Source organism: Salmo trutta, chromosome 20 (genome assembly GCF_901001165.1).
Source record: "Salmo trutta chromosome 20, fSalTru1.1, whole genome shotgun sequence".
Lineage (NCBI taxonomy): Eukaryota > Metazoa > Chordata > Actinopteri > Salmoniformes > Salmonidae > Salmo > Salmo trutta.
This window is the reverse complement of record NC_042976.1, coordinates 38,177,408-38,198,742: the sequence shown is the minus strand read 5'-3', so window position 1 is coordinate 38,198,742 and position 21,335 is coordinate 38,177,408. Positions and strand designations below refer to the sequence as shown.

General features: G+C 43.0%; 1 protein-coding gene across 3 annotated transcripts in view; it reads left to right on the top strand.

Annotated features, from left to right (window-relative positions):
• The window catches only part of stxbp5l (syntaxin binding protein 5L), a 325,027-nt gene extending 303,901 nt beyond the window's left edge, over positions 1–21,126 (top strand). For 2 of the 3 annotated variants that reach the window (XM_029703158.1, XM_029703157.1), the window contains 6 exons: positions 6,411–6,650; positions 7,105–7,468; positions 7,636–7,801; positions 17,323–17,434; positions 17,628–17,848; positions 17,945–21,126. In XM_029703158.1, the coding sequence (XP_029559018.1) occupies positions 6,411–6,650; positions 7,105–7,468; positions 7,636–7,801; positions 17,323–17,434; positions 17,628–17,848; positions 17,945–17,986 (1,145 nt within the window). In that variant the 3' untranslated portion in view covers positions 17,987–21,126. Of the gene's footprint in view, positions 1–5,010; positions 5,113–6,407; positions 6,651–7,104; positions 7,469–7,635; positions 7,802–17,322; positions 17,435–17,627; positions 17,849–17,944 lie in introns of all 3 variants that reach the window. The other variant, XM_029703159.1, reaches the window with a different exon arrangement.
• The last annotated feature ends 209 nt before the right edge of the window (positions 21,127–21,335 follow it).

The window sequence follows — 21,335 nt, the reverse complement described above, 5'->3', positions numbered from 1 at the left end:
CATTGTTGTGCTCGAATGTGTCTTGAGGCGTCCTGTCACAAATAATATCAAACAGAGGACATCCTCTCATCTGACACAGTCACATCTACTTTTTTCTTGTTGAGCCAAAATGTTTACCTCTCCCCTGCGAAACGCTGTGGGAGAAAATGGCTGCTGTTAGGATGGGTATCAACGTGCCATTACGTGCAATCATACCCCCCTGTCAGTCAGCCTTCTTTAGTCACAGTCAGAACGCTATAGAGACAGCTCGAGACAACATCAAACGATGGACATCCATTCATTGTTTTCCACACTTACGTCTCTATAGTCTGGTGGGTAGGAGTGTTGGGCCAGTAACTGAAAGGTTGCTGGATCGAATCCCCGAGTTGACAAGGTAAAAATATGTTGTTCTGCCCGTGAGGGAGTCAGTTAACCCACTGTTCCCCGGTCACCGTGGATGTCGATTAAGGCAGCCCCCCGCACCTCTCTGATTCAGAGGGATTGTGTTAAATGTGGAAGACACATTTCAGTGGAATACATTCAGTTGAACAACTGACTAGGCATCCCCTTTCCCTTTCACAGCCAGCTACATGACCTCGCCCCCCTGGTTTGTGTCTCAACTGGCATCCTATTCCCTACCTAGTGCGCTACTTTTGACTCAGGCCCGTAGGCCTCTGGTCAAAAGTAGTGCACTATATGGGGAATAGGTTGCCATTTGGGACGCAGGCCTTGTCTTACAGCAGCGTACTGTCACTCAGCTCCTGGCCCAGTAATAGCACCAGTCTCAGTCGGGGTGCGCTCATTTTCTCAAAGTGGACAAAATGACGGTAAAATGTGTTGAGTGTCGAGGTCAGCTGCCCAGGCCTGTTAGTCCTGAGTAGAATGGAACATCCACAAAGGAAATGTTCTACTGGGTATATTCAGGAGGTGGGGCTGTGTGCACCTTAACTAAATGCAAGTTCAATATGCATTCACATAGGCGATAATAGGCTCTTAACACAGAGACAAGTCGTCTAACGTAACGTTGCATGGTTTATGAACACAGTCCTCCTCTTTACTGAGGATAGAGGGACATTTACTAGATTGTATAGTCACAGTGGCAGCTAAACTCAGGTAATATTGTTAAAAGTGCTGTGCAGCTTTTATGCAATACCCTTCCACTATGGATCTGAATATCCAGATTACCACTATGGATCTGAATATCCAGATTACCACTATGGATCTGAACATCCAGATTACCACTATGGATCTGAATATCCAGATTACCACTATGGATCTGAATATCCAGATTACCACTATAGATCTGAATATCCAGATTACCACTATGGATCTGAATATCCAGATTACCACTATGGATCTGAATATCCAGATTACCACTATGGATCTGAATATCCAGATTACCACTATGGATCTGAATATCCAGATTACCACTATGGATCTGAATATCCAGATTACCACTATAGATCTGAATATCCAGATTACCACTATGGATCTGAATATCCCAGATTACCACTATGGATCTGAATATCCCAGATTACCACTATGGATCTGAATATCCAGATTACCACTATGGATCTGAACATCCAGATTACCACTATAGATCTGAATATCCAGATTACCACTATGGATCTGTATATCCCAGATTACCACTATGGATCTGAATATCCAGATTACCACTATGGATCTGAACATCCAGATTACCACTATGGATCTGAATATCCAGATTACCACTATGGATCTGAATATCCAGATTACCACTATGGATCTGAATATCCAGATATTATTTCAAGAGCTGCATACTAAAACTATACATTATTATGAGTGGTTATGTCAACATCTAAAGGTTAATATATGTATACTGTGACAAATGCGCTGCTTAGAATGTCAAACATTACTTATAGATGTGTTACACAATCCTTGTACTTTTCTATCAGAGAGTTAGCGTAATCCACTCTCTGACCTTTCTGAGTCATTCTCAGGATGCCAAACATTTGCCCTGGTATTGATCTGCTGTTGTGTGCTGTCCTGTCAGTGCACAGACCGAGGGGTTCTCTGAGTACTGTAAGCCTGGCCAAAGCTCTTCCTATCCAGGTCACACTAGCACTACTGTGGCCTGGCTGGTCCTCCACTCTGGTTCATCCCGATCCGGATGGATTAGCAGACAGACACCAGCGGTCCTTCCAGCTAATCTCTCCACGGCACAGAGAGGATGGGGACTGCTTCCAAAACGTCACAGTTAGCCGACCTGCGCCGGCGTCAGAGGGCTCTATCGCCCAGCTGGAGCGTCAGATCAGACAGATGGTCAGGCAGGTAGAGAGGGACGGAAGGCAGACTGAGAGAGTTGTGTTCCAAGAGGACCCTGGACCCTGGACCAGCCCCGGGCCACCGCAGGGTGTTCAGTCCTCACTCTGAGTTGTGTTTGATTAGCCGAGGCTGTCCGGAAAACAAAACATTTTAACTTGTCAAAAGTAGCAGCTGCTCCCGAATTGCAAAGACAGTGGGTGATTATCAGGGATAGAAATGGACAGGGCGAGAAAGAAAACTACAAATTTATCCATGTTAATGGCAACATAAGAATCTCTATTCCAGAAGATTTCGAAACACACACACACACACACTCCAGCATGCACACTTTCACAAAAACTGTGTGATTGTATTTCCATTTCCTGAACAAATCCTCCATTAAGGTAGAACCCATAGAGCTGGGAGGCAGGCTGTAGTCTGCTGTGTTCCACATTAGCATACGCCCCATGTTTTAATGAAGGCCCCGGTCGCCTTTGTTACTGATCAGATTGATACTGACATGCTATAAATGCCTAGTTTACATGTATTCCCAGAGCTCCTGAGTCAGAGTGGTAATAAAAGCCCTTTAGAACAGAATATTAGTGCCAAAATGTAGTTTGTTCAATTTCGCTGTAACTCAGAACCTTGACTTCTGTTCATAATGGAATTAAATGACAGCAGGATGTGTGAAAGCCTTTAGTTAGCCTAGATCAGCGTTGTCAACCTGTTGAAGTCGCCAGAGTGCGAAATTGGGATTCGCCTAGATAACAATGAGGAGTCATTGACCGTGCAAATAGGCCTAATACTTATTCTCTCAAAGCTTTTCACACAGGAAGGTAGTGAGAGGTTACGGTGACACACCAGAAAAATAAAAATAATTTGTAGAAGGATAGATCACCTCATTTGAACTCAAACTGTGTAACTGTATCAAAACTAGCCAACAGCTCAACAGGTGGATCTGAAAATGGTTTCCTCAAAATGTCAAAGCACATGGGAGACTAGGAGGTGTGAAAGTAGTTTTAGTGCTATATATGCCCTGGGCGGTTCACTAACTATGTTTAAATATCTTTTCCTCTCACCATGGAGACTATACCTACGTCCTAAATGGCACCTATTGCCTTTATAGTGCGCTACTTTTAAACAGGACCCATAAGGCTCTGGTCACAAATAGTGCACTATGTAGGGAATAGGGTGCCATTTAGGACGTAGCCAGTCTATGGCGTTTGTTATGCTGGTGCTCCCATCAGGCAGTGCGACCCCCTTACCCATTCAGTTTGTCGCTAGCGCTGGCTGGGTTACCACAGCGATGAAACAGCAGGGTCACTGGAATAATGAAAGGTCAATGAGCGGCGTGAAGGGCTGAGTTCCTGTAATGAGGCCCACACACCAGGCGACACGCCACACACACACCAGGCGACACGCCACACACACACCAGGCGACACGCCACACACACACACCAGACGACACACACACCAGAGAAAGGGGACAGGCACAACGTAAACAACACTGCCATGCCTCCCTGTCTGACAGAGAATGAAATATTAAAGCTATGCAACATGAGGCAATTATGGCCTGTGAACATAGTTACAGCTTTGACATTGTTAGGAGCAAACAATGACTGTGAATGGACAAAGCCATCGATCACTGCAACCTTTTGTTGCAGTGGGCTAAATCAGGGTCACACAGAGTGATTCTTGGTAGTCTTAAACAAATCTACTTTCAACAAAGGTATACACCTCACACACCTGGTTATGGGCTTAAAAACAAGAAGACACCTGGACCATGTCAGATATAGAGTTAAAATGTCCAAATTTCATTTGGAGTTTATATACATCACAGAAGACTGAAATATAACAAAACTGTTTGACATAGAAACACCAGATTTTCGTCATTCCGCCCATGAGGCCAAAGTGGGCGCTTTTTGTCATTCACTACCTGGGTGGTATGTGGGGTATTAACTTGCTGAAGCCTATGGGTTTCATTCTAGTAGTGATGAAGTTATTGACCGCGGTGTCAGATGAAGCTTCAGGGCGTCTGTCTGTCCTCGTCTCTCCACTATACTGTCTATGTGTGTCTTGAGTCGCTGAAGCATTGCCCTCCTTCCTTACCTTCCTCTCTACTTTCCTCCCCTTCTTCTCTCTTCCTCCTCCCCTCCCTCTTCCTACTAAATCCCTGCTTGGCCCCCTTGGGGGTCCCCGTGTCCTGTCCGAGTGCCACTGTGCGTGACTTTCATTAGCTACCACCTTGAAGGCTCTGTCATGCACAAACATAACCCGGACACACACAACAGAAAATGAGCTGCCACTCTGGACACAAAAGCCATGATATATTCTAGCCTCAATGCTAGCCGGCAGCGTTGTAGCGTAATGTAGCGTTGCCCTATACATGGCTCGGCTGTACTGCAGCCTAGAGGGACGTATTTCTCTTCATATCCCTATTGATTAGTCACAGAAACAGGTTTCACTTGTCATGTATGGTCCGAGGAGTTTGGAGTTTCCAGCTGGCACTTAATATAGGAGGAGGGTTAGGCAGTTTCTTTCTGCTGGAGGGATAAAACTTCTCTGTTTCTCTCTTTTTCTTTTGTCCTAACCATGCTCATCCCAGCTGAGTTGTTTTTTTTTCTCTCCCCCTCTGTCTATCTCTGGTATTGCCGTCTGTCCCGTCTGTCCTTCTGTCGGCTGGTTTTCTGGCTGGCTTGGTTGGTGTTGGGGGTTTGGATGGGGGTTGTGATGTGGTGTGGGGAATAGGTGGTTATGCGTCCAGGAGGGCAATGCTTCAGCAGTTACATGGAGTCAGTATGTACTCCCACGACGAGCACCACACCACCTCCTACAACTGGAGCGAGAGAGGTAAGGGGGCGCAGTGCACCGCCACGTGCGGCCCACTGTCCCCAACTCCGTCAGTCAGTACGTCCGTCCTGTGGCCCCACGTCGCTCTGTCACCGTCCATGTCCTGTCTAAAGATGTTCAGGGACACACGCTTGTTGCTCTTGTACTGGGGTTGACAGGATGAACATGGTTTTGTACTTTATCTCTCCATGGCTTATAGGAGTGTGTGCTGTGTCCAAGGTACAGCTGTTCTGTATGTGCTTAGTGTACTGTTCTGATGTTTGCATGCCACGGACACACATCGTTATTACTGCGTTTGCTTGTTCAGTTTTGTTTGCTTGCCTGATAATCCAAGACACTGTGAAATGCCATAAGGTGTATTAATGATGTGTTGGTGCTTTTCTTTATTCTGATACACTTTTCATTTTCTACTGTTAGTAAAGACAGAGTAGGGCAGAGAGAAAGCAGTGTTTAGCTAGAGCCTTTTCCAATTTGTTCAATTTGCTTTTTGAATGAAAGAGTGAACCTTGGGCAATGCAGAAATCCCCAGCCGCTGTTAAGTTATAAAGTCTGCGGTGTTTGTAGAACAAGCCCAGGCAGCACATAGTCAGGTTGTAAATAATTGAGAAGTGCATGAATCATTCTTGGGCAATACAGAAATACTTTTATGGTGGAGGCAGGAGGCTAAATCTATAAATATGTAATGGAGGATCCGAATGCCTAGCAAGGCAAGGGGTCAACACAATCTGTGTGTTTTGATGTGATGTGTGTGTGTGTGTGCGTCCACCTATTTTGTGTGTGTGTGTGTGTGTGTGCGTACAGTATGTGTACCTGTGTTTTGTGTGTGTATGTATGCACATCAGGGTATTTCTTGAACCTGCAGTGAGTGAGAGAACATAATATGGGAAAATTCAAAAGGACAGAAATGGTTTCGTACTGTGTGTTTGCTTTCATTGGTCCATAATCAAATGAGTCGTAGATGGATCCAACTGTAACTAAGCACTACAGCTGTGACTTCATGTTGGTTTGTGGTGTGTGTGCGTGTGTGTCTGTCTCTGCGTGTGTGTGTGTATTGCACGTGTGTGTGTGTGCTCTCACTTGGCTGCTCGTTGTCTCTCCCCTGTTTTAAACAGCTGTTTTCTCCCTTCTCTATGTTTCACATCTTCCTCTTCCTGGTCTTATTGCCTTGTTTATCTTTCTGTATATCACCCTCTGTTTTCTGTCTGTCTGCATACTCCATTGTCCTATTCCTTTTCTCTCTCCCCCCTCCTCTGTCTCATTGTGTCCACGTCCCTCCCCGGGCGTTTGCTGTAAAGCAGAAAGTAGAGAGAACTCGTTCAGTCGCTCGCGGAGCTCCAGTGTGTCCAGCATCGATCGCGACACCAAGGAGTCAGTGACCACGCTGCAGTTCGGAGAGTCCTACGGCCGTAAGGGCGATGCTCTGCCTACCGCCTGCCTGTGGGTGGGCACCAGCCTGGGCGTGGTCCTGCTCCTGCCCATATCCATCCCCACAGAAGAGGAGGAGAGGATGGAGGAGCCCATCACCATGGGGCCCAGTGGTGAGCCTGGCTGCCTGAGGGAATGATAGATGGTCTGGGGGAAGGAGATCCCTAATGTGGCCTACCTTAGCCTACGTTATTTAGATGTCATTGACATTAGACCGGATTGTAATGGAGGAATCACTCACTGACTCACAGGGTAGGGTGTAGGGGTGCAGGTTCAACAGAGGGTATGGTGGTGGGGGGAGGGGCTTCCTCATCAAGCCCACCTAAGCAACAATTGAGTAGAGATTATCAATATGCTAACGTGGGTGTGATAATGGGATTTGCAGGTAGGCATTCTTCGCTGCCCTCCTACACTCTCATTCCATTTTAATGACTGATATTAGTCAAATTAGATAGCAAGATCTGAAAGAATTGAATGTTTGGTGAATATCGAAAAGATCTCGGATGTCACATAACTGAAAGTGCTATCTTTTCTTATCTTATCTGCCTCTTTCCATGGCACACCCAGGTACCGTCCTGATGCTAAAAGGCTCTGTGTTGCGATTTGCCTTCCTGGACTGTGGGGGCGCTCTCATTCAGAGTCCCTACGAGGTGTGGCGGGACCCCAACGGTCCCGAGGACCCCGACCGGCCCCGCAGGCGCAAGCTGGTCAACTTCTCCCCGTCATCATCCCAGGAGGCGTGCAGTGACGGTCACCTGGCCGTTGTGTGCTCTGAGAAGCAGGCCAAGGTCATCCTCATGCCCACCCAGGCTGTCCTGTTCACCCACAACATCACCGAGTCCTCCTTCCTCCTGCGGGCTGACGTTGTCTCCGTCTGCAACAGCGTCTGCCTGGCCTGCTTCTGCGCCAACGGACACATCATGACCCTAAGGTATACGGTCTGTCTTTCTCACGCCTGTTAAAAGCTGTCTTGGTTGTGTTCTCTTGATGGATAGAAAAGACCTGTCGTTCTGTCGTATTCCTACAGGCCTATGAGATTACTTCTACTACTACGACCCTTGACAGCGTTGTGGTTTTTCTGTTGTTGTCACCTCCCAGTTTGCCCAGTCTAAGACCCCTGATGGATATCAACTACCTTCCCCTGACCGACTTGCGTATCGCCCGGACCTTTGTTTTCACTAACGGAGGCCAGGCCCTGTATCTGAGCTCTCCTACAGAGATACAGCGCCTCACATACAGCCAGGAGATGACGGACAACCTACAGGTCAGCACCCATCTGTGTGTGCATTTGTGTACTGTGAAGGTTAGAATAATCTGTATTTGTTTGTGTGTGTGTATGTTTGTGTGTGTGTGTGTGTGTGCACGTGCGCGTGCGGCTCTGTGCATGTGTTTGTGTGTCTATCCTTGGTAATCTCATTGCTCTGTGGGTATGACAGCACATTGCGTCCTGCAGCTTAGGCAGAGTGATTTCTCAGAGCCAGTGGTGCAGTAAATATATGGGTGCTATAATTGATACCTTTGCTAAAGCCCAATCATGACAGTGGCCATTGAAGTGAAATGTCACGCTTGTCATGTGTGGTTTGAGCTCCACTGCGCTGACTCCATGGTGGTGGAGTGTGTGTGTGTGCAGTGTCTGGGGAGTAGTGAACCAAATGTAGTTCAACTAGTAACTCAACTATATTTTGCAGTAGCTTGCTGGTGGTTGAACTACATTCTAATCTAGGTAGTGTTTTCAGTAGTTAATGACTTGTTTTGTCATGCAGCGCTGTAGCTAACTACTGGAACTACACACTATATATTCAGCAAAAATAAAATATGGTTGGCAGGAATTTCCTTCCTTTTTCGGCATCAGACCTGCCTAATTCTCACTGAACGCTGACATTCTGTACATTACCTTAGAAAAATGGACGACGCAGTGGAGTGGAGTTTTCACTAATGAATCCCACTTATACCACAGTGGCAAAATAAAACAACATTAAAGCGCACATTTACTGGTAGAAATAACATTTTCTTTGTTGATGTATAAAAAAAAGAAGCAAATTCATACTTTCTCATTTTTTGTTTGCAGTCATTGGTTAGATTAGTTCTATATCTAGAGTCAAGACCCAGACGTTAGTTCTATTAGTTCTATATCTAGAGACAAGACCCAGTCGTTAGTTTTATTAGTTCTATAGAAACAAGACCCAGTCGGTAGTTCTATATCTAGAGACAAGACTGAGTCATTAGATCTATTAGTTCTATATCTAGAGACAAGACCCAGTCGTTAGTTCTATATCTAGAGACAAGACTGAGTCATTAGATCTATTAGTTCTATATCCAGAGACGCGACCCAGTTGTTAGCTCTATTAGTTGTATATCTAGAGACATGACCCATTCGTTAGTTCTGTTAGTTATATATCTAGAGACAAGACACAGTCGTTAGTTCAATTAGTTCTATATCTAGAGACAACACCCAGTCGTTAGTTCTATTAGTTCTATATCTAGAGACAAGACCCAGTCGTTAGTTTTATTAGTTCTATTACTTCTATATCTAGAGACAAAACCTAGTCGTTAGTGCTATTAGTTCTATATCTAGAGACAAGACCCATTCGTTAGTTCTGTTAGTTCTGTTTCTAGAGACAAGACCCATTCGTTAGTTCTATTACTTCTATATCTAGAGACAAGACTAATTTGTTAGTTCTATTAGTTCTGTTTCTAGAGACAAGACCCAGTCGTTAGTTCTATTAGTTCTATATCTAGACACAAGACCCTGTCATTAGTTCTATTAGTTCTATATCTAGAGACAAGACCCAGTCATTAGTTCTATTAGTTCTATATCTAGAGACAAGACCCAGTCGGTAGTTCTATTACTTCTATATCTAGAGACAAGACCCAGTCGTTAGTTTTATTAGTTCTATTACTTCTATATCTAGAGACAAGACCCAGTCGTTAGTTCTATATCTAGAGACAAGACTGAGTCATTAGATGTATTAGTTCAATATCTAGAGATGCGACCCAGTCGTTAGCTTTATTAGTTCTATATCTAGAGACAAGAACCAGTAGATAGATCTATTACTTCTATATCTAGAGACAAGACCCAGTCGTTAGCTCTGTTACTTCTATATCTAGAGACAAGACCCATTCGTTAGCTCTGTTAGTACTATTACTTCTATATCTAGAGACAAGACCCAGTCGTTAGTTCTATTAGTTCTATTACTTCTATATCTAGAGACAAGACCGATTCATTAGTTATATTATTCTAAATCTAGAGACAAGACCCAGTCGTTAGTTCTATTAGTTCTATATCTAGAACCAAGACCCAGACGTTACTTCTATTAGTTCTATATGTAGAGACAAGACCCAGTCGTTAATTATATTAGTTCTACATCTAGAGACAAGACCCATTCGTTAGTTCTGTTAGTTCCATATCTAGAGACAACACCCAGTCATTAGTTCTATTAGTTCTATATCTAGAGACAAGACCCAGTCATTAGTTCTATATCTAGAGACAAGACCCAGTTGTTAGTTCTATTAGTTCTATTACTTCTATATCTTGAGACAAGACCCAGTCGTTAGTTCTATTAGTTCTAAATCTAGAGACAAGACCCAGTTATTAGTTTTATATCTAGAGACAAGACCCAGTTGTTAGTTATATTGCTATATCTAAGACCCAGTCATTAGTTCTATATCTAGAGAAAAGACCCAGTTGTTAGTTATATTAGTTCTATATCTAAGACCCAGTCATTAGTTCTATATCTAGAGAAAAGACCCAGTTGTTAGTTATATTAGTGCTATATCTAAGACCCAGTCATTAGTTCTATATCTAGAGACAAGACCCAGTTGTTAGTTATATTGCTATATCTAAGACCCAGTCGTTAGTTAGATTCAGGTTTTTTGTAACGGAAGTGTAACTTAATTTATTGCAGTGTGAAGGAATTGGTAGCTAGGAAAACTATATTTTCAGAGTAGCTTTCCCAACACTGTGTGTGTGTATTGCTAGAGAGCCATCACAAACACAGCAGACATTGGTGGAGCTCCAGCTTCAGACATGCAGTCTTTCTCATCCAGCAACATGACTGAACATGCAGCATAATCCTACTGCCATCTGCTGGCACAGTAGAACACCAACACTGATATGCTTCTCAGCAAGCTCCTTTTTTAAATTGGCAGACAAGTGATGATTTTGCCCTTCACCTACAAAATTTCTAACCTGTTTCATCAACAAAGTGCTTTTTTTAGCCAACTTGCAATCCCTAATATCCAGAAATCCCATTGTGCATATTCTGCATCTTTGGTTCAATATGACTGTTACTGTTGGTTAGTTATGACTGTTTTACTGTGTGTTTCTGTTGGTTATGACTGTGTTACTGTTGGTTAGTTATGACTGTGTGTTAATGTTGGTTAGACATGTGTATTAATGTGTGTGTATTCATTTGTATTTTCTTTTTTTTTTAACCTTTATTTAGCGAGGCAAGTCAGTTAAGAACAAATTCTTATTTTCAATGACATCCTAGGAACAGTGGGTTAACTGCCTGTTCAGGGGCAGAATGACAGATTTGTACCTTGTCAGCTTGGGGATTTGAACTTGCAACCTTTCGGTTACTAGTCCAACGCTCTAACCACTAGGCTACCCTGCCGCCCCAGGACTTGCAGCGCAATCTGCGTCAGAAATAGAAAGGAGTTCTATTATAGCCCTTTGCATCGCAGACGCTCGTTGGCGCGCACGAGCAGTGTGGGTGCAATACTTATGTGTGTGCAGGTATTAGTGTGTGTGTGTGTGTGTGTGTGTGTGTGTGTGTGTGTGTGTGAGGTGTAGAGGTCGATCGATTATAATTTTTCAACGCCGATACCGATTATTGGAGGACCAAAAAAAAGCCGATACCGATTAATCGGACGATTTTTATATATTTGTTAGAATGACAAACAATACTAATAAGAGTAATACTGAATGAACAATGAACACTTTTATTTTAACTTAATATAATACATCAATAAAATCAATTTAGTCTCAAATAAATAATAAAACATGTTCAATTTGGTTTAAATAATGCAAAAACAAAGAAATTAAAAGTGCAATATGTGTCGTGTAAAAAAGCTAATGTTTTAGTTCCTTGCTCAGAACATGAGAACATATGAAAGCTGGTGGTTCCTTTTAACATGAGTCTTCAGTATTCCCAGGTAAGTTTTAGGTTATAGTTACTATAGGACTATTTCTCTCTATACCATTTGTATTTCATATACCTTTGACTATTGGATGTTCTAATAGGTACTTTAGTATTGCCAGCCTAATCTCGGGAGTTGATAGGCTCGAAGTCATAAACAGCGCAATGCTTGAAGCATTGCGAAGAGCTGCTGGCAAATGCAGTAAAGTGCTGTTTACACGGAACCCAAACCGGCTGCACGCGTGTGCTATCGTGCATACATTTATTTTGTCCCTCTACACCAAACGCATTAATTTGGGGAAAGGTCAAAAAGCATTAAACATGTATGGCGATTTAGCTAGTTAGCTTGCACTTGCTAGCTAATTTGTCCTGGGATATAATTATTGAGTTGTTATTTTACCTGAAATGCACAAGGTCCTCTACGCCGACAATTAATCCACACATAAAACGGCCAACCAAATCGTTTCTAGTCATCTCTCCTCCTTCCAGGCTTTTTCATCTTTGAACTTATATGGTGATTGGCAACTACACTTTCATAGTATTACCACGACAACCGACAAAACAGTTCGTCTTTCAATCACCCACGTGGGTATAACCAATGAGGAGATGGCACGTGGGTACCTGCTTCTATAAACCAATGAGGAGATGGGAGAGGCAGGACTTGCTGCGCAATCTGCGTCAGAACTAGAAAGGAGATCTATTTTAGCCCTTGGCAACGCAGACGCTTGTTGGCTCGCAACAGCAGTGTAGGTGCAATAATTGAATAACATGGATTTCAAAATGTATTTTGCGACGCTCACACACGCGATGTGTCCGGTCTGGTCAGCATGTTACGAGCCTGCTGCTGCCTACCACCGCTCAGTCAGACTGCTCTATCAAATCATAGACTTACATTTTACATTACATTTTAGTCATTTAGCAGACGCTCTTATCCAGAGCGACTACATACATTTCATACAATTTCATATTATTATTATTATATATATATTTTTTTTCCTGTGCTGGCCCCCCGTGGGAATCGAACCCACAACCCTGGTGTTGCAAACACCATGCTCTACCAACTGAGCTACAGGGAAGGCTAAATCAATCAGACTTAATCATAATATAATAACACACAGAAATACGAGCCTTAGGTCATTAATATGGTCGAATACGGAAACTATCATCTCGAAAACAAAACGTTTATTCTTTCAGTGAAATAGTGAACCGTTCCGTATTTTATCTAACGGGTGGCATCCATAACTCTAAATATTTCTGTTACATTGCACAACCTTCAATGTTATGTCATAATTACGTAAAATTCTGGCAAATTAGTTCGCAATGAGCCAGGCGGCCCAAAATGTTGCATATACCCTGACTCTGCGTGCAATGATCACAAGAGAAGTGACACAATTTCCCTAGTTTAATATTGCCTGCTAACCTGGATTTCTTTTAACTAAATATGCAGGTTTTAAAAAATATACTTCTGTGTATTGATTTTAAGAAAGGCATTGATGTTTATGGTTAGGTACATTCGTGCAAAGATTGTGCTTTTTCAGAAGAAATAGTCTTCACACATTTCGCAACGAGCCAGGCGGCCCAAACTGCTGCATATACCCTGACTCTGTTGCACAGAACGCAAGAGAAGTGACACAATTTCTCTAGTTAAAAGAAATTCATGTTAGCAGGCAATATTAACTAAATATGCAGGTTTAAAAATATATACTTGTGTATTGATTTTAAGAAAGCACTGATGTTTATGGTTAGGTACACATTGGTGCAACGACAGTGCTTTTTTTTTGCGAATGCGCTTACTTACAAGCCCTTCACTAGCAATGCACTTAAAGTAAGAAAATTAACAAATAGATAAAAATAAAATAGTAACACAATAAAATAACACAATAAAATAACAATAACGAGACTATATACAGGCTATATACTGTACAAGGTGTACTGTACAAGGTATATACTGTAGTCAGTGTACTGGGGTTCGAGGTAGTTTGATTGAGATAATATGTACATGTAGGTTTGGTTAGGTGATTGTTTCAAGTACTATGTACATGTAGGTAGGGGGTGAAAAGCATAAAGTTTGGATAGCCATTTAATTAACTGTTCAGCAGTCATGGCTTTGGGGTAAAAATTGTCTTGTCAATGTAAATTGTCCGGTGGCGAGGGGTAGAAGCTGTTGAGGAGCCTTTTGGTCCTAGCTTCGTGGGCACTATGGTGTTGAGCACTGAGCTGTAGTCAATGAACAGCATTCTCACATAGGTGTTCCTTTTGTCCAGGTGGGAAAGGGCAGTGTGGAGTGCGATTAAGATTGCGTCATCTGTGGATCTGTTGGGGCGGTATGCGAATTGGAGTGAGTCTAGGGTATCCGGGAGGATGCTGTTGATGTGAGCCATGACCAGTCTTTTAAAGCACTTCATGGCTACTGATGTGAGTGCTATGGGGCGGTAATCATTTAGGCAGGTTATCTTCGCTTCCTTGGGCACAGGGACTATGGTGGTCTGCTTGAAACATGTAGGTATTACAGACTCGGTCAGGGAGAGGTTGAAAATGTCAGTGAAGACACTTGACAGTTGGTCTGTGCATGCTTTGAGTACACGTCCTGGTAATCCGTCTGGCCCAGCGACTTTGAATGTTGACCTGTTTAAAGGTTTTGGTCACATCTGCTACCGAGAGCGTTATCACACAGTCATCCAGAACAGCTGGTGCTCTTGTGCATGCTTCAGTGTTGCCTGCCTCGAAGCGAGCATAAAAGGCATTTAGCTTATCTGGTAGGCTCGTGTCACTGGGCAGCTCGCGTCTGGGTTTCACTTTGTAGTCCGTAATAGTTTTCAAGCGCAGCCACATCCGACGAGCGTCAGAGCCAGTGTAGTAGGATTTCAATCTTAATCCTGTATTGATGATTTGCTTGTTTGATGGTTCATCTGAGAGCATAGCAGGATTTCTTATAAGAGTCCGGATTAGTCTCCCGCTCCTTGAAAGCGGCAGCTCTAGCCTTTAGCTCGATGCGGATGTTGCCTGTAATCCATGGCTTCTGGTTGAGATATGTCGTCCCCACAGTGACTGTACGTACGTCATCAATGCACTTATTGATGAAGCCAATGACTGAGGTGGTGTATTCCTCAATGGCATTGGATGAATCCTGGAACATATTCTAATCTGTGATAGGAAACAGTCCTGTAGTGTAGCATTCGCGTCATCTGACCACTTCCGCATTGAGCGAGTCACTGGTATTTCCTGCTTTAGTTTTTGCTTGTAAGCAGGCATCAGGAGGATAGAATTATGGTCAGATTTGCTAAATGGAGGGCGGGGGAGAGCTTTGTATTCATCTCTGTGTGTGGAGTAAAGGTGGTCAAGGATTTTTTCCCCTGGTTGCAGATGTGACATGCTGGTAAAAAAGTGGTGAAGAGGTGTTGTCGTGCCCTCTTCATGATGGTGTTGGTGTGTTTGGACCATGATAGGTCCTTTAGAGATGTGGACACCGAGGAACTTGAAACTCTCGACCGTCACCGCTACAGCCCTGTCGATGTGAATGGGGGCGTGCTCGGCCCTCCGTTTCCTGTAGTCCACGATCAGCTCCTTTGTCTTGCTGACGTTGAGGGAGAGGTTGTTGTCCTGACCTCCTCCCTGTAGGCTGTCACAACGTCGATGGTGATCAGTCATGGGTGAACAGGGAGTACAGGAGGGTGCTAAGCTCGCAATAAATAGTGATGAGCTTTGAGGGCACTATGGTGTTGAATGCTGAGCTGTAGTCAATGAAAAGCATTTTCATGTAGGTGTTACTTTTTTCCAGATGGGAAAGGTTAGTGTGGAGTGCAATAGAGATTGCGTGATCTGTAGATCTGTTGGTGTGGTATGCGAATTGGAGTGGGTCCAGGGTGTCTGGGAAGATGTCTACAGTGAGTAATTTAGTCATTTAGACAGGTTACCTTGGTGATCTTGGCCACAGGGACTATAGTGGTCTGCTTGAAATATGTGCGTATTACAGACTGAGTCAGGGAGAGGTTGAAAATGTCAGTGAAGACATTTGCTAGCTGGTCAGCTCTGAGTACGTATCCTGGTAACCTGTCTGGCCCTGCGGTCTTATGAATGTTAACCTGTTTAAAGGTCTTACATCGGCTACAGAGAACATGAGTACACAGTCATCAGGAACAGCGGTGTTCTCATGCATAGTTCAGTGTTGCTTGCCACGAAGCGAGCATATAAGGTATTTAGCTCATCTGGTAGGGTCGCGTCACTGGACAGCTCGCGGCTGGGTTGCTCTTTGTAATCCATAATAGTTTGCAAGCCTTGCCACATCGGACGAGCGTCAGAGCTGGTGTAGTAGGATTCGATCTTAGTCCTGTATTGATGCTTTGCCTGTTTGATGGTTCATTGGAGGGTGTAGCGGTTTTTCTTATAAGCGTCCAGATTTGTATCCCACTCCTTGAAAGCGGCAGCTCTAGCCATTCCCTCAGTGAGGATGTTACCTGTAATCCAATGCTTCTGGTTGGGATATGTACGTACGGTCACTGTGGGGATTACGTTGTCGATGCACTTATTAATTAAGCCGGTGACTGATGTGGTAAACTTCTCAATGTCGTCGGATGAATTCCGGAACATATTCCAATCTGTGCTAGCGAAACTGTCCTGTAGCTTAGTGTCCGCTTCATCTGACCACTTCCGTATTGAGTTCATGACTTGTACTTCCTGTTTGAGTTTTTGCTTGTAAGCAGGAATCAGGAATATAGAGTTATGGTCAGAGGTGATCAACAGTTTCTTCACTTCAGGAGACATGCTGGTAGAAATGAGGTAAAATGGATTTCAGTTTCCCTGCATTCAAATCCCTGGCCTCTAGGAGTGCCGCATCTAGGTGTGCTTATGGCGTTATACAACTCGTTGAGACCGGTCTTAGTGCCAGCATTGGTTTGTGGTGGTAAATAGACAGCTTTGAAAAATATAGATTAAAACTATTTTGGTAAATAGTGTGTTCTACAGCTTATCATGAGGTATTCTAACTCAGACGAGCAGAACCTTGAGACTTCCTTAATATTAGAGATCGCGCAACAACTGTTGTTGACAAAGAGACACACACCCCCTCAGTTTACCGGACACAGCTGTTATGCCTTGCCAATGTATAGAAAAAACAGCTAGATTTATATATTCCTTGTTCAGCTACGACTCGGTGAAACATTGGATATTACAGTTCTTCTGATCACATTGATAGGATAGTCTTGGATGGAGCTCATCCAGTTTATTTTCCAGTGATTGCACGTTCACCAATAGAACGGAGGGCAATGGCGACTCATCCACTCGCGGCCTCATTAGATATCCCGCACCCCGACCTCTATAGCGCCGTCTCCGCCTCCTCCGAATGACGGGGATTTGGGCCTGGTCTGGGATGAGCATTATATCCTTCACCTCTGATTCGTTGAAATAGAAGTCCTCATCCAAATCGAGGTTAGTAATCGCTGTTTTAATGTCCATAAGCTCTTTTCGGTCATATGCAATGACGGGCGAAACATTATGTACAAAAAAAAGTTCGGAACATTACAAAAAAACACACAAAATATCAAAACTGGTCAGGAGCTCGTAAAACGGAGGACATCCCCTCCGGCGCCATTCTTCTGTGTGTAATAATGTGTGTGTGTGTATTAATGTGTGCGGTGTGTTGATTCAGGACATGCTGGGGGAGCTGTTCACTCCTATAGAAACACCAGAGGCCCAGAACAAAGGATTCCTCAAGGGCTTCTTCGGGGGCAATGCCCAGACCTTCGACAGAGAGGAGCTGTGTAGGTTACCTTCTATATTTTATGTGTGTTATTTATGTGTACCAAGTAAGTATGTGAGAGACAGTTTGACACACATTAACTTTTTCCCACCCTTTATCTTTTCATTTCTCTCTTCGTCTCGTTCCTATCCATCTCTCCAATTTCTCTTTCTAACTATCTCTCTCTTCTATCATCTCGCTCCATCTCCCTATAGTTGGGGAGGCAGCAGCGGGTAAGGCCTCTCGGAGTTTGGCCCAGCACATCCCTGGTCCAATGGGATTGGAGAACATGAAGGCTGCAGCCGGCGGCGTCGTGGGGGACCTGGCCCGAGCCCGCATCGCCCTGGACCAGAGAGGAGAGAGGCTGGGCGAGCTGGAGGAACGCACCGCCCTCATGATGAACAGCGCCGAGACCTTCTCCACACACGCCCACCAGGTACAACCCCCCAGCCAGTGATTGTGTGATGAAGCAACTTGGGGAAAGCAAGATACGTATCTTACCCTTTGTCTCTTTTCTATCTGTTCTTCACAGGTGATGCTGAAACAAAAGGACAAGAAATGGTATCAGCTTTAAAGGCAGGACAGCGGGCTGTGACTGCCCCTCCACCTGGTGGGGGGGGGGGCACTATGCTGGGACATGAACCTTTACTCGACGGACATGAGAGCGATAGCGATAGAGAGAGACACAAGAGGGACTTTGTGTTAACGGGCCTTTCTGTAGGCCATCTGTACATCATTGTCACAAGACTTGGACAGAGGGCAGTCACTTATCTAGACTATAGTGAAATGGACACAGACCAGGAAGTAAGTTGGTATGACAGGGGAACCCAAAGTGGATGATGACAGTCCATCAGTGTGTGTAGGTGGGTTACCCAGATCTTGCTGTGTAGATACTCTAAAGTTAATAATCCAACAAGACTGCATGAAACTAAACAGATGAATACAAAAAAGTTAAACTGCAATATTAAAAAGCAGCATGCTACTTTAACAGAGGGAAATAAAACAAAATAAAACTTTTATTTAATAATATAAGCCAACAACAGAAAGTATGAAAAAAACTTTATATTTTTTGAAATATGGAAAAAAATATATATAAAAACAAAAATGTATTCCTGCATAGCTATAAAGCCACATTTTTTTCTTTTAGCCTTTTTTATTACTTTCATTTGGTTTTTGAACACATTCTGAACACACACATAATTTCAGTTTCAATACTTTCTTTACACAATACTACTACTGATGATACTATTCATATTCCCACCATTAGACACTGAGCTCACACTATATCGTTATCCAAGATATCTCTGTGGTGTACACACAGTGCAAAAACACAATCTAGTCTTTCAACATATATCACTCCACACATTCTGAACAATTGAATTGTCAATTTTACTGGCACTAATTTCATTCTCTTGGCTGCTACTACTGACTATACCTGTTACCAGGAAAACAAGGTACATTTCACCCCCCCCTGCCAGAAATGTGTGAACACAGAGAATATATTGATTAATAGTGTGTGAACACAGAGAATATATTGATTAATAGTGTGTGAACACAGAGAATATATTGATTAATAATGTGTGAAAGGTCATGGAAATGAGTTGTGTTGGCTGAGGTGCCACGGTGATAGTAGTCTGTGAGGTCTGGATTGAGTGTGTTTATATTTCTAATCTGAACATATATAACATAATGTAATAATTCACGTGCCATAAATCAAGATGGGTGAAGCCCCTTACTGTAAACTAGCAAAGAGCTAATACTATGTGGTAGTAACGATGTGTTTGCTGTAGATAAGAGTAGGCTAACTGAGCCTAACTTTTCAGTATGGCCGTTGATAGGCGTCTGTCGCTGTAACTGAGTTTCTGGTTCTTTTGACAGAATTGTGAACCTCTTTTTTTTATGTTTTGTTTTTGTTGTAGTTTGTTGCTTCTTCATTGGAATCTTCTGCTGCCTTTCTCATATTATGTATGAGTTTGTTGAGCCAGTGTGTGTCTCACGCAAGCCCATGTAAAGACAAAACTCTTACTCTTTCTTCTGCCAAAGCAATTCACGAATGAAGGTGTCAGTTGGAGGATTGTGTCATTATATGTTATTGTGGGTGGTGGGTCCTGTGTTTACATTTTGGTATCCAGAATGGTCCTCTTTTACACGTTGACGAGAGAACTATGCTTCAGAAGTCTCCAGGGGTCATGTTGAACAGGAGTAGGCCTAGCTAAAAGACTTCGGTAGAGTCAGATCCATTTAAACACTACTACCATTCCGGATGAAAAATATCCTGCGGTCGGTCCGTGTTGTTGATCTATATGGAGAAATGGAATACGAGCCAGACTAACAATAGTCTACCATCATGAGTCTTGCGGTTGTCAGGTGTCGTTGGCACATACAGTATAAAGATCTTCTATGTTACACATATTGGTACATGTAAGGAATCCAGACTGATATGAGTTTGAAGCAAAGGTGTTTCTATTCTTCGTTTTACTCGTAATTGCTCTTGATGACCTTAATGTAACCCCCCTTATCCTCACCCCCTAGTGGATGGTGGTAGCCTCTTCTCTCCTAAATGATCATCTATGTACAAAGATTGTTCTATGATACATGTTATTGTATATGTTGTACAAGTCAATAAGTGTACACGTAACACTGACAAGTCCTCTCGTAACTGATCAAATGTGACATGACAATACCATCCATTTATTTTTCTGTTTTCAAAGGTTATGTTTGTATTTTCAAATGATATACGAAAGTCTAAATGATTGTTATGACCACAACAGTCACTCACTCTCCCTCACTGATGCTCACATATCCACCCTGCCTTGAACCACAGAAAGGTGGTTACCATGACCATACAGGCAACCATTCTCTCACACAACATATGTTACACAACACACACACACACACACACACACACACACACACACACACACACACACACACACACACACACACACACACACACACACACACACACACACACACACACACACACACAGGTAAAAGAAAACCTGCATTATCACTATTCATTTCACACTGCTCCTTCTCAGGCTAGTGAGACATTCCTAAAGGACAGACAGTCTACTGAACTGGGAGCCAGTCAGTCGCAGACCCTAGAAAGAGTTGGATTCGATTGCCTGGCTGCTTTCCAGGCCAATATGAAGGCCATTGTCCATAACTGATTGTGGTGGTCTAATGAAGAGGGAACAGATCTATTTCTCTATGTGTATTATACTGTCCCTGAGGTTTGTGTTGAGTTTGTACCGGTGCAGTTAACTTCAATGGCTGAGAAAAAGAAAAACGTGACTTCTACTGACATAAAGGGTGTTTTGTTTGTATGTTTTTTTTTGTTTTTATATCAACTGTACAACAACGCTGGCTGGGAGTAAAGAAAAACACAAAAACATAGAAAAATGGGATATTCTTAGGATATTCTTTCTCTGTAGATGTCTGTTAAATGAATCATGGTACTGTACCTGGTTATTCTGGCTGTGTCTAAAGTCACTGGAACTCTTGTCCACACTGTTGTTTCCTGGCCAAGCCAACCGTTTCTCTGGTTGTTTTCTCAGTGATGGCAGCAAAGTTTGTCTTGTTTAAATGGATTCTACCACCTTTTGTTCTTATTGATATTATAGTAGTGTAATAGAGATTACTGAAAAAAGAACTGAAAATATGTTGATGCAAATCAAAAATTCAAATAAACATTGATTGATGTACACACCAGAGAAACCTGTACTGCTTTGTTCCCCCAATGTGACTTCTGTGACTTTTTGAAAACTAAGGCTACACAGTAAAGAGCTGTGGTATGAAGCCATAACGATTGTTAAAATTGGAGATGGAAGCCTTTTGTAAACCAACATTGCACCATCACATTAAAAAAGTTGGGCAATATACTACAGAAATATATATACATACATATGACTGATTTCTAA